The following is a 13,676-nucleotide window of genomic DNA, read 5'->3' as shown; positions in this document are numbered from 1 at the left end:
GATTTTCTATACTTCATTTGATTGATACTTTATATCCGAGTGTATCACAACTCTGTTTTCCCATCATTTTTACATTGGAGTGTTAAGATATCCATATGGAAGCATAATCAATACATGACTGGTGGTGGTGTTATCGTCTCATCCTTCGGTATGAGCACAGAGTCTAGCACAATACCAAATTTCTCGACCAAAATGACAGGGATCTCCTCATCTGTAAGTTCCTCTGTTGTGGTTTCTAACACCCTCCCTGCTTCCTCATCTGGAAATGTAACGGTGATCAGTCTGTGACCAATGTAGGTGAGCCTTCCAGTTGGTTTTAAGATGGTGCACAAGGATTTGCAGAAGAAGATGGAGCTGGGGGAGCTCTGGTGGTACTGGCACATCTCGGTGAAGTCCTCCAGACGCCTGGGATCGAGGGTGAACTTGTAGATCTCTGCCCAGTCTCCATCTACACCTCTGTTTTCCTCTTGTTGCCACTCCAGGAAATGCATACCATTACCCTCCTCCTTTCTGATGCGGTACACCCGGTGGCCCTGCTCCTGGGGGCCGCTGTCCTCCAGGGAGAGCGGGCTGCTGAAGCCGGCCCCCCCAAAGCCCACGTCGGCCAGCCAGCGCCGGCCCTGCAGCGTCACCACGAGGATCAGGTGGTCGAAAGGTGGACCGTAGCGTCCGGTGATGGAGTTTTTCACCTGGCCGGAGATCACCGTGACCTGGAAGCCCAGTTTGGACAACAGCCAGGAGAAGAGCCCGTTGTTCTCGAAGCAAAACCCGCCTCTGCGTCGGTTCACGATCTTGTCGTAGAGAAGCGGGAGCTCGAGTCGGACGCGTCCGCCGCTGTGCACCGTGAGGTCCTCAAACGGCACCGACATCAGGTGACAGGTCTGCACCGACCGCAGCGCCTCCAGGCTGGGCTCAGCCGGACCGACAAACCCGATGCGCGACAAATACTTCTGCACGTCCATGTCCACAGAAATCTTCTCCCCTTTCATAAGCTGCACGTCAATACTTTCACTTTTGACCTCAACTTCACTATGATAAAACTGGCCGTCTTATCAGGTAGCACACAGACATTGACCGGCTTGAAACAGCACGGTTCCTGTTACATGAACTGAGGTTGTCTGAAGGAAAGAAAGATGCAGCTTCTTGATGGGAAGTATGAAGTCCACACGGGAAGTTACTGAAACTGCTGAAACTGCAGTTTTCTGATTGACCGCTAGAGGCGGAGTCCTGAGGTGAGTCGACCAGCAGGCCAGGGGTGTTCATTTTAGTTCAGGCCAGGGGGCCACAAACAGCAATTTAATCTCAAGTGGGCCAGACCAGTAAAATGATAGCATGATAACCTGTAAATAAAAAGAACTTTGACTTTTTCCCATTTGTTTTAGTAGGCTACATTATGAAGATGTTTACAGTTAATTAACTATCCTTTTACAAAACATAGTATGGACAACCTGACACTTTTTTTTTTTTGTGAGATCAAGTTTTTATTATCCCCCCCCCCCCCCTTTTTTTTTTTTTTTTTACAATATGCCCACATTAAATCAAATTCACAGCTACATAATTGACATACATACACCACCTTACATCGTACATATACCCACGTACATCATACATATACCACCATACATTGTGCAATAAAATGTGTACGTCATAACTATGTGAGCTATTGTCCCACCCTTATCCCACCCATACCACCCCTACTGGCTTATTTCCCTCCCCTTCCCTTGCTGAATTCAGTCAGTATCTGAACACAAAGGGGGAAGTAGCCTACATAACATACAGTTCAATTAATTAACACAGGAGTGCCAAGTCCCCTTGTCCCTCTCATCTTCTACTAACAAATGTCCAAAGATCACACCAGTAATAATAGAAAAATATAAAATAAAACAAATAAAAAATAACAACAACCTGACATTTCTTGACTTAAAAAAATATTTGCAATTTCAATATGTAATTTCCACATCCTCTCTTCCTTCATCCTCTTTTTTTGGATGTAATTTTCACACTTGGCAGATTCATCCTGAGGGAAGTACTGGACCCTCTGCTGGGTCTGTTTTGGCCCGCAGGCAGTATGTTTGACACCCCTGCTGTAGACTCACACATGTTAATATACTCACATTTACAGCAGGGACAAACATCATGTCTATTTAGGTTATACACAGGTGTTGGGGCGTGACAGCTGGTGCAGCACAGTTGACCTAGCTGCTCAGCCTTTTAGAGTACTAGGCCTATTTGTTCCATGCAAATATCAGGTAAATCATATGTTGTACAGTTAATAACATTAAATGAGGAGATCTGTGCTCCTGTATTTTCAGAGTGACATTCTAGTATTGTAAGCACTAATTAGCATGTATGTACATACTTTGTTAGGTCAGCCTAGGTAATTAGCCAGTAAATTAATTAACCTTTGTTTAGCCTTAAAGCAAATACAGCCGTGTAAGCAATGCTAACAGGAGCATCCTTGCAGCATTTAACCTGGCATCATCCATTGGTTTCTGAAGAGCAGCTTTGAATCTCAGAGTGGGCCAACATCACTATCTGGGCAGTGACTGATGCCTCCTCCTAATTCCCAGTTGATCCAAAAATGAGCGCATGGGGTGTTTGTGACACTGCATGTCAACATTTGTGCACTAGGCTATATTGGCATGAAAGGTAATCAAAAATGTGGCAACCACCACCACAGACAATTATTTTTAGTTTAAAATAGTGGCAAAGGCTTTTACAAAAAATGTTTCACCCAAAGCAGGATTGCTAGCCAATTTAGTTTTTTATGGAAATGTAGCCTACTTTTTTGCAATTCATATTTGTGAATATAATAAACTGCAGCAATGTACATTTAAAAACATGTTTTCATGTTTCATATAGGCCTAGCTATAATGTTCAATTCTTTGTCTATTTTTTTGTTTGTTTATAAAATATTTAAATCATTGCTGGAAAAGATTATTTGAAGTCCTTTGGAAATTAAAACTATGTTATAGGCCTATATATAAAAAAAATTATTTGATTCAGTCTTTATTCAGTTAGTCATCACATAATAGCCTTCAACAACTATCAACACTACAAACATTGCCAAGATAGTGACTGAAAAGGCACAGGCAAAAGGGTGTGTAGTCTATTGAGCAAATGAAGCTACCCTTCAGCACTTTTACAATGTAGGAAAAAAAAAAAACCTGAAATGGAAACTAAACTGGAATAAAGACCACAACCAACAATGTTAACAGTAGCTATAATAATATAATAGTAGAAAAGAAATCATTGAATAACAGAGAGAAAGAAAAAAAAAACAGAGGAAAAAAAGCATTTACACAATCATTACCACTTGTATTTTGCATCATAAGCCTTGTCTGGTGTGTATTGTGTGGTAATGAGCTTACTTCTAATCCAATCAATATCTCTAATTAACTGATCTGCCCTTTTTCTTTTCTTTTTCTTTTCTTTTTTTCTTCTTCTATCAGCCCACCTCCGCCGTGACGTCACACGCCGACACTCCCTTCTCCCAGCAGAGGGAGAAAGATGGCGCCCACACACGTACTGAGATGCTGTCAACGGGGTTTAGCATGGATACCCGTGATTTTTATCGCCCTGGTCGTCTGCTGGTCGTATTACGCTTATGTGGTGGAGCTTTGTATAAGTAAGTACGACGTCCTGCCGCCGTGTGTTGTCTCCTTTTGGACCCTTTGTTTTCATTGTGTTTCACCACACTCACACACACACAGACACAGAGAGAGAGAAACATACAGCTGCTGCTGCTGCTGCCGCTGGTTGGCCAGCAGGAAGTAAATGGACTGCAGCCCAACAATAATGGTGTTGTTGGCACTAAAGCCTGTCCAAATCTAGATACAGCTAATTATCAGTACGCTGTTTTTTTATGGCTTTGGTTTGGGCTTATTTTTTATTTTGCAGGGTAATTGTGTTATCTGTAAGAGGAAAAACTTTCACCGTGCTCTAGTCTTTTTTTGTGCCCTGCCCCGGATCGGTTCGTCTGTGTGTTTTTTCTCTGTGTGTGTCGAGCTGAATGGAGTCTGGATGGAGAATTAAAACGCTAACCAAACGGTATTTGGCCGCTTGGACACATAACAGTTGACTCCAACTGGACTACAGCTAATTAGCTTGGCGCAGGTAACACACACTGAGGCTTTGCGAGGAGCTGAATTGAGCCAGAGTGTTTTAGTATTGAAAAAAAGAAAAGGAAAAGGGAGATGCTGTAGCAATATAAATTAGTTTTCATTTGAACTCATTCTCAAAAAGCATCCCAAACTTTTTTTCACATCAAAATTGAAATAGATGAGGTGTCCAAGAAGATTAGTTCCCAACCTTTTTTTTTTTTTTGCTAGTGACCCCCCTGAAGAAAATTAAGGAATAGGCTACGTGTTTCTCACTGCACAGACTATCTCATGTGGTTCCTCCTCAGTCTTTTATAACATTGTTACATCAAATGATTTCCTCTTGGTCAGAGAGGTGAAACATATACAGCATTGTACAAGGAAAATGCAGGAAAGTGATACAAGTTTTACAGTGACAAAACAATGTAAGCACCAACTCTTGGTGTGTATATTTCACTACTTGATTTATTGTGATTTATTGATTTATTATGTTCCTCACCATAAAATGGACCTCTTGTCCACCTTGGCTCTAAATGCAACAATGAAAGATTCATTCTTGACCTTAAAAACAGCCGTTGACAAAACAGTGGCAAGGTGGGCGAGACGTCCTTAAAGCCAAAGGGCTCTGAGGAAGTGGAAATTTGAGTGGGTCAGCTCTGCCTGGAGAGAAAGATGGTGTCACTAAAACAAAATCTCAAAAAAAAAAAAAAAGAAAGAAAGATAGTTTTGATGAGTTTTTTTTTTTTTTGACAACTTAAGGATCGGTCTCTTCAATCATCCTTAAATTTATCATAAGGCCACACAGGGGTTGGGAAATGTTGGTTAGATAGAAAGTAAATGCACTGAAAAGCTTTATAACTTTGTAAAGTATGAAGTATTATGAATGATACCCATTCCTTCCTTTAAGATCTCTGTCAAACACTGTTGAATTAACAGTCTAACGCTTTAATTTCCTCTGTTTTGTCTCTTACAGTCACCATCCCCAGTATAGGAGAGAAAAGTAAGTGTCTTGGGGGGGGTGAAAACAATGTTTGATTAACAGAGAGTGAATGGCAGCAACAGATTTTTGCTGAACTGAGCCAGTTTGCTATTTACTGCGATAATCTCCGCTCTTGGTCTGGAGAAATGAGCTCTGTAGACTTGGCTAAAGAAAGAGGCTGGCGCAGGAAACGTGTTTTCTCAAAGTGCTGAGCTCTGTCTGCTCGAAGCAGAGCCGCTTCTCCTCATTCAGCATTAGCTCTCCTCTCTCATTAATTAAATATGCAGATGCACAACATGTCTTCTTTTACCCTAAATAACAGCAGAACTCCCCTATATCAGCATTTAATTGTAATTTACCTGCGTTTAATGTCAATGTAGATTTCAGTGTCTGTATGTTGTTGATCCTGACGCTCAGTTTTTCCCCCCCAGTTGTCTACCTGCTCTTCTTCCACCTTTCTTTCATCATGTTTGTATGGTCTTACTGGAAGACCATCTTCAGTAAGCCTGCCAGTCCTTCCAAAGAGGTACAATAACCCGATTATCCAAATCAAGCCCACTGTGTCTGCGTGTCTCTAACCCCCACCCCCGCCCCCTGTTGCCACAAAGTCAACTGCTGGATGAATGTATTTTTCAAAAAGAAATTCATATGTTGCTCTCGTCGTTTCCAGTTCTGCCTGCCCAAGGCCGAGAAGGAGCGATATGAGAAGGAGGAAAGGCCGGAGACGCAGCAAGAGATCCTGTGGAGAGCTGCCACCAGTCTGCCTCTGTACACACGCACCGGAGCTGGAGGTGCGTCTGTGTAATCCAAACACAAATGAGTGTTAAGTGAGTGAATCTAAATAGTACTAATAAGATGCTGTTGTGTTATTATGGGCAGCAATCCGTTACTGCGACCGCTGTCAAGTCATCAAGCCGGACCGATGCCATCACTGCTCCGCGTGCGACATGTAAGAACATAAACTCACTAACTACAAAACTTTTACGCTTCCTCTTGGTTTGGTCATATGCTTCCCCCTCTTCCTCTTTTTTACTCACTCTTTCAAGTCATGTCTTAACCTTTTCTCACGTGTTTTAACGTCTCTTGTGTCTATTCTCTCGTTGTGTTGCGGCAGGTGTGTGCTAAAGATGGACCACCATTGTCCCTGGTATGTACGACCTGCTAAACAAGGAGACACTCTGCAGACACATGACACCACACATTTTATTACCGCTTTTTCCATGTTCTTCAGCTGCTTGGTGCAGGTTTAAGAGTAAAAGGAGACGACTCTGACAGACAGCAGTCGTCTTTATTCTAATGATAATAATACATTTTTATGTGTAAGCGCTTTTACAGATGCTCAAAGACACTTTAAATATCATAAAATAGAGCAAAGTCAGAGTGGAATACAATTAAAAACAGTATAAAACACACAAAATTATATATTAAAAGCTAATTTAAAAAGGTTTTTGAGCATTGTCTTGAATGTTGGGAGGTGTGTGCAGATACGGAGGGGTTTGGGGGGGAAAAAACCAGGTCAATCAAATCGAAAACTGACACTTATTACTGATATTTGGCCAAAAACAGTTCACAAAATAAACAGCATACAGTCCTTTTGACCCTTGTTCTTATTCCCTTTGTATGCTTGTAACGTTGAAGGTAACAGAGCTTTCGCCTTAAATATTAAACAACAAAAGAACAGGGTTTAGTGTGACTTTGCCTGTGGCGCCTTTTCAGTTCAAATTTCATGTTTTCTACTCGGAGGATGTTATGTCTGACCTTCCAGTGTGTGTGTGTGTGTATGTGTGTGTCTCCAGGGTGAACAACTGCGTGGGATTCTCCAACTACAAGTTTTTCATCCTCTTCCTGGCCTACTCGCTGGTCTACTGTTTGTTCATCGCAGCCACGGTGCTGCAGTATTTCATCAAGTTCTGGACAGTGAGTAACAAACAACGCACAGACTTTTCCCAGGGAGTAGCGCTCGCTCACTACACAGTCGGCTCACTCACACTCGGCATGTTTTGAATGTGAATGTGTGTGTGAGAGAGATGTTGGGGAGGATGCAGATCTGGTTGCATGCTGAGCATCCTCTGAGTCGGTTGTGCATGGTGCTGATCTCTCCTGTGCTGAGCTGTGCTGCTCCTCTGTTTTCTCTGCCCTCTTTCACCCTTCACCCTCTGACCCCTCTCTGTTTCCCCTTCTGTTTATCCCCGGTCCTCGGACACTGGCTCATTGTTCTCCCATCTCCCTTTTTTTTCTGTCTCCCCCCTCCGCTATCGGGAACCATCAGTCACACCACTCATGTGGCCGCGAACACCTCCTCTCCTCTTTTTCTTTTTTTTCCTACCCACTTTTGTCGACTTCAGTTTTCTCTCATCTCTGCCTCTTTCATCCCTTTGATTCCTCCATTCTGGGCACACTTTGTGCATTCACCCACTCTCTCTCTCTCTTTCCTTTTTCTACCCCCCCCCCCTAAACTTGGCAATGACTTGTGTTTGCCTCCTGATTTCTAAACTCTCCCCCCTCTCCTCCTGCCTGTTCTTTCCTGTGTCGCTAACCAGACTTGTTTCTGTTTGTACTAAAGCTTTGCCGGAGGAAATCGGCAGAAAACTGCCCAAAGGTAACGCAACGATCCTCCAAAGCCTTTAGTGTTGCAGTGCTTCACCATTGTTCCCATCGGTTACTGTCGTAATGTGCGTGTCGTGACGTGGCTCACATGAAACTCTTCTTGTTTCCCCCGTTCCTCTTTCTTTACCTTTTTGTCCTCAGTTTTATTTTCTCAGTCTTTTCGTAAACATCCTCAGCGTGCGTTTTGTGACCAATCTCCTTCTCTCCTTCTCCTCTTCTCTCGTCTCTCCCCCAGAATGAGCTGCCAGACACTCACGCCAAATTCCATGTGTTGTTTCTGTTTTTTGTGGCGGCCATGTTCTGCATCAGTATTCTGTCTCTCTTCAGCTACCACCTGTGGCTCGTAGGGAAGAACAGGTCCACTATAGGTAACAAAAAACACACATCCAGAAAGTGAAGCTTCTCTATTATTTAACCAACTCAAAATGTGAACATATTTCCACGTGTGTTTTGAATTTTTACATGTTTCACAAAGAGGTTTTAAAAGACTGAATGGTTCACTCTGTTCTCCCTCATTAGGTTATATTTGCAGGACGTTCATCTTGTGATTATTGTTTATTAAATCATGCCTGTGCTTGTATTTTTGTCCGCCTATGTTGCTCCCCTCACACCAGAGGCCTTCAGAGCACCAGTCTTCAGGACAGGCTCTGATAAGAACGGCTTCTCTCTGGGTTTCCGGAAGAATATCGCTCAGGTCTTTGGGGACCAGAAGAAGTACTGGCTCATACCGGTCTTTACCAGGTAAAAGAAACGAGCTGTTGGTGCGGTTTGGTTTCTATCGGTGCATCTCGTGGTTGAGTTAACAGCGCAGCAGCGTGGTTATAAAACCGCTTTGAAACCCGCGTGACACTGATCTTTTTATGCAAAGGAGAGTTAAACACAGTGGATTGTTTTCTTTAAAAATATCACATCACCTTTGCTGCGGCTACTGTGGAATCTAATCTGAGTTTGTTACCCTGCAGGCTGACTGCACCTAATCTTAAATTTCCTCTCTTTTTTTTTTTTTACTGCAGCCAGGGAGATGGTCTGACGTTCCCCACGAGGCTGGTCAACGTTGATGTAGAGCAAGGCGCGGTGACCCTGCAGCCAGAGCCAGATAAAAGGTGATGAGTCATAAAAAAATAATAAAGCACGTTGTTTGAAACAAGGTGGATTTATATTTGGGAATGTGGGTTGTGTCTGCACATAAATTTTTTGATTGATCATTTGCTGGGCATGTTTTCAGTGCTACCGAGGTCCCTGTGAGCCCACTCAGCGAGTCACAGAACCGCCTCCTGAGCAACGACCAGCATGCCAACAATATCGAAGACCATCTGGCCAATAACACTCTCAAATCAGGTGAGGCCCCGGCAGAGATGATGAACACTCTCGCTTGTTTGGAATTTGTCACCTAATCGCATCCTCTGTTTACCTTCCCAGCTGAAAGTGAAACCATTACAATCTCCGTGGAGAGCACGTCCTAACCAGGTAAGAGTCAGCGAACCATGTGTGCAGAAATCTGATTTTTTTTTGCACGTTGAAGAGCTGCACTGCATAATTATGTAAATTCTGAGTGTAATTAACAGTAATTCACCTAATTATCTTTGTTTTTGTTTCTTCTCGCTGTCTCTGCCGCAGGAGAACCTCCTCAGTCATCTAATACGATGCCTTAAGCAACGCAGAAGTTTAGTTTGTCACCACGGCAACAGTCTCCCAGTGCAACCCCATCCCTACAAGACCCATTTAGAGAGTAACTATGGAAATGCCTTCCTTTTTTTTTTGCCCATCACGGCCCAGTAATGCATTGGTATGTTTTGCATGCAGTGTCATAAGCAGATCTCACACCGACCCCATAGGACATATGATGCATTACATTCATGCTAAATGTCAACACATGCAGCTCTGTGTGTATTTCCTTGTCTTGTTCTTTTTCTCACCACTGGAGCATTTATTGATGAGAATATTCACGAACCGCGGAGGGAATCGGAGCTGCGTTTGGTGTTTAAATGAGGAAACCTTTTTTTTTTTGGTGCCAAAAGCCTCCTGGATGTACCAGGACACGATTTATAGGCACAAACCTGCAGTGAAGAGTGGTGGACAAGCTGTGTTTGATTTGAATATCTCTTTAATGTTTTTAAGAAGGCAGTAGTACATCCTGTGGAGATGACGCAGTTCCCAAGTGACAGTTTTTTTTTTTTGTTTTTTTTTCTGTTTGTTCGTTTTCCAACTCAAAATGTTGGAGTGTATGTGTATGTATGGTGCACACACCTTTTTTTGAAACGGATGATTCCCCCACCAAAACCTGGACTAGCTTACAGAGGACTCTGGCCTAGTTCAGTGGACTGAACTGGTGTGCAACAGGGAAGGCTGTACCTGGGTTTTTCTAGGTGGTGCTTTGGATATTAGAGCACAAGATGGCGCATTTGCACTTTGTAGATTATCAATGTCCATCAAAACAACGTGCTGCTTTTTTTTTTTTTTTTTTTTGTAATCATGTCCAAAAAAGCATCCCAGGTATAACATATGTTGGATGATCTTGTGTTTTATGGCGTATTGTGTGCGTGCGTGTGTATGAATGTTGAAGGGGCAATTTTTTTTTTCTTTTTTCTTCTGTTTTTTTAACAAGTTACTGAAACTAAAAGAATCAGCTTTATGTGTTTGAGGCCAACTTGTGTTACAACATGCTGCTTATTTACAGACAGTTTGATCTGGGAGATGCATTTCACACAGTGCAATGTGCAGCGTCCTTCACTAGCTGCTCGTATACGCAGTCAGTTCATAGTTACGTCATGTGATGATCAGTGATTCTTAGCCCAAAATGTCTACAGCCTGTTTTTTCTACAACTCAGTGCTTAAACCTTTACTAAGATACCAACACTCATTGCCAAATAAGGGCTGACCTGTCAGGAGCTCTGACCTCTGAAGTGTTTACAACATCCTAGCTTTATCTTAACCTCACTGGCCAATGTCATGGTAACCAAATTCTATTTACCGGTAGTTGTGGCGCAATATTTTATACAAGGTGTATCTGCTCCGCCTGCCTGTAGTGGGGCATGATGTGTCCTTGCAATACCAGTGCTGGCCGGCAGGTGGCGACAAGGCGCCAGCCACCTGCCCTCATTCAGATGATGAGTTTTCTGTACTTTGTAAACATCTGGCTCAGGGCTCAATTCACTTTCAGTCTGATTTTGCAGGTGCAGCTTTCTTCAGAGTAAGATATTTTCATAAAACAGGAGTAATATCCATCATAATCCTCTAATAACTCATCCAGATTTGATTTGAAACGAAAGTGAATTGAACCCAACTGATCTACTGTAAAATAGAGGTGTCAACTTCAGCTTCTGTTCAATTTGTCTTTTCTCTGTGTGTGAGTGTGTGTGTGTGTGTGTGTGTTATTTGGACCCGGCTCAGTGTTGTGACCTTGAACTGGTTAAAGGAGGCCCAAGCGTGTGTTAAAACCTAACAGTGAATTATCTAATGTCAGTGTTGAACATCTGCGATGTGACGCACATCTGTAAAGCAAGAATTATGTTTAAATTGTATAATTAGATTGCATCATCCATACATATCATCAGCATCGTGTGATCTGTTAAAGAATTGACTATGTCAGGACAACCAAATAGCATTTTTTCTTTATTTTTCAGGATAAAAGTTCGTTTTTTTTCTTTTTTGGTCATTTATATGCAACTTTCTGACTCACGTTGGAGAGGGGACAGCGCAAATTCATGATGTTAGTCGTCGCTCACGTCTACCTGACTGTTGCTGGACGAGCCTCCCACTAACATGATCCCGTCAGACTCCGGTAACGTTCAAGTTTACAGCCGTTTCTATCGTGTAGAGTGACTTTGTGGTGTTTGTATGTATGATGTGTTTTCTTCGGTGATTGTCGTCACAGTCGTGCTGAATGTACCACACAGACAGGACAGTAGTGAAAGGTATTTGGTCGGATGATGGAGCAATTAAAGAACGGACTTGCTCTCCAGACTTTATGTTTACATTTTGTCCCTCCAATCATGTTCGACCTTTCGAGGCCAAGTGTAAAGCACTCTTTACAAATGGACGATTGGAGGATATTTGTTATACTGTATGGATTATCATACTGTCATGGTGGCTAAGTATCAGAATCACACTGTGGTTTGATCTCAAAGTAGCAGATGACATTGCTATCAGAGATCATGATCCAAGCCAAGGTTATGTTTTGATCACTTGAAGATCTTTTTCTAAACTTCACACTTAAATATTAATTAAAGATAAAGACAAAAAAAAATAAAGATAAATTCTGCATTATTTAGGAGCCTGGCTCATTCCACTCATCACTTAAGACCACTGATTCTGAAACATTGGACCTGTCATCTTGTTGTTTTACAAATTGCCTATATTCTATCTCTGGGCTGTTTGGCCTTGAGACTAAAGTGCGCGTGTGTATTTTGTAATGCTTAATTGAGTGTTCTTTTGTAATATTGTTGTCTTGGGAGAATTGCTTATGTGCAGCCATGAGATTTTTACCTGTCTGTGTACATACATAACTGTCTGACTAATGCTCAAAAGCATGGCGCCCAACTTCAGTTAAAAAAAAAGAAAAAAAAGTGTTTTAACATATTAACAGGGATTACGGTGGTGAAATAGACTTTCGGGGGGTTTTCAACAATAGCTAGGTGCGTCATGTTTTAAATTAGCTTTACTCTGGTCTGTCTCAACTTTATAAATGAAGCCATACAGACTCCTGTGAAAATGGAGGAAGGATCTAAACATTTCAGTCTAATTTCAACCACATTTTACATCTGTAATGTACACAGTGCAGATGTCATAACTTGCTTATTGCTACATTTTGGTTTTCTTTTTGTTACAATGTCCTATTTTACAATGTGTGTATATATATTGATAATGTAAGAAAAAGACTACATATATATTTTTCTTGTCTGATTAATTTTACTGTTCCTATTTTGTGAATGAAGTACATGCCTCTACACAAGTAACGTGAAAATAACAATAAATGTTTTTTTAAACCTCCCGTCTAACTTTGCCGTCATCTGTCTGTTGAACTCTGGAGGTATCATCTGTGAGACTTGACACAGATGGGTATTCATGTCCGATCAGTTGGATACAGCTCTGGAAACCTAATCTAAGATAATGAAGGAAAGTGGGAAAAACCTGAGTTAAATTTCAACATGTCATAACCAAGGGTTGGCATACTTAGAAACGTCTAAAATTACTTTTTCTGCGTAGTTGTGTTGGGCTTTTAAATTTAGATTGAGTGACACAAATGTTTTTGGTGAAGGCTGCAACACAACCAAATGTAAAACCAGTGAAGGAATCTGAATAGTTTATGATTGTGCTCTTATCTCGATATCTAACTTAAAGGGATAGTTCAATATTTTGGCAAATAGGCCCATTGTCATAGTCATAGCAGTAGGTTCGTTACCTTTATTTGTGGATGCAAGCTATTTGTAGAATGGTGGAGCAGAGCCGCGAGCTGCTCAGAGCTACGCTACGGAGGCTAATGGGATTTCTTGGTTTCCCTCATCAAACTCATCAAATACACAATCCAACAACTCCAAAACGCTCTGGTGGACAAGTTGTGACCTGGGTATCCACCACGCTATGAGATAATAACAGAACGTTACGAGACAGAGTTGTTTTCGAGGCAAATGCAGAGACTGCTTGCTGAAAAACTGAACTCAACGGGAACGCGCATCAGCTGTTTTGCATGAATTTACCTGGAAAACAACTCCGTCTCGTAATGTTCTGTTATTATCTCATAGCGTGGTGAATGTGCAGGCCAAAACTTGTCCACCAGAGCGTTTTGGAGTTGTTGGATTGTGTATTTGATGAGTTTGATGAGGGAAACCAAGAAATCCCAGGGGGATATTGGCCCATTATGGCAATGGGCCAATTTGCCACAATGTTGAACTATCCCTTTAAACTTAAAACTTAAAAAGACCTTTGTCGTCCTTTTGGAAGTTTGTGTGGCACATCGGCTCAACAGTCCTCACATTTCCACTCATCACAAC

General features: G+C 41.9%; 2 protein-coding genes across 2 annotated transcripts; one reads left to right on the top strand and one right to left on the bottom strand.

Annotated features, from left to right (window-relative positions):
• Window positions 1-107: 107 nt before the first annotated feature.
• Window positions 108-1,095, bottom strand: LOC311003654 (arylamine N-acetyltransferase 2-like; the record flags this gene model as incomplete). The annotated part of the gene is made up of 1 exon (XM_083995447.1): window positions 108-1,095. Exon 1 carries the CDS (start codon window positions 987-989, stop codon window positions 108-110), a length of 882 nt encoding a protein of 293 aa, XP_083851573.1. The 5' UTR covers window positions 990-1,095.
• Window positions 1,096-3,507: 2,412 nt separating this feature from the next.
• Window positions 3,508-12,676, top strand: zdhhc20b (zDHHC palmitoyltransferase 20b). The gene is made up of 13 exons (XM_083995056.1): window positions 3,508-3,628; window positions 5,074-5,100; window positions 5,511-5,605; window positions 5,750-5,870; window positions 5,959-6,028; window positions 6,194-6,226; window positions 6,876-6,996; window positions 7,922-8,054; window positions 8,301-8,427; window positions 8,700-8,789; window positions 8,912-9,024; window positions 9,106-9,153; window positions 9,304-12,676. Exons 1-12 carry the CDS (start codon window positions 3,511-3,513, stop codon window positions 9,147-9,149), a joined length of 1,092 nt encoding a protein of 363 aa, XP_083851182.1. The 5' UTR covers window positions 3,508-3,510; the 3' UTR covers window positions 9,150-9,153; window positions 9,304-12,676.
• The last annotated feature ends 1,000 nt before the right edge of the window (window positions 12,677-13,676 follow it).

Source organism: Trachurus trachurus (genome assembly GCF_905171665.1).
Source record: "Trachurus trachurus genome assembly, chromosome: 20".
NCBI lineage: Eukaryota > Metazoa > Chordata > Actinopteri > Carangiformes > Carangidae > Trachurus > Trachurus trachurus.
This window is presented reverse-complemented; position numbering and strand designations above follow the sequence as displayed.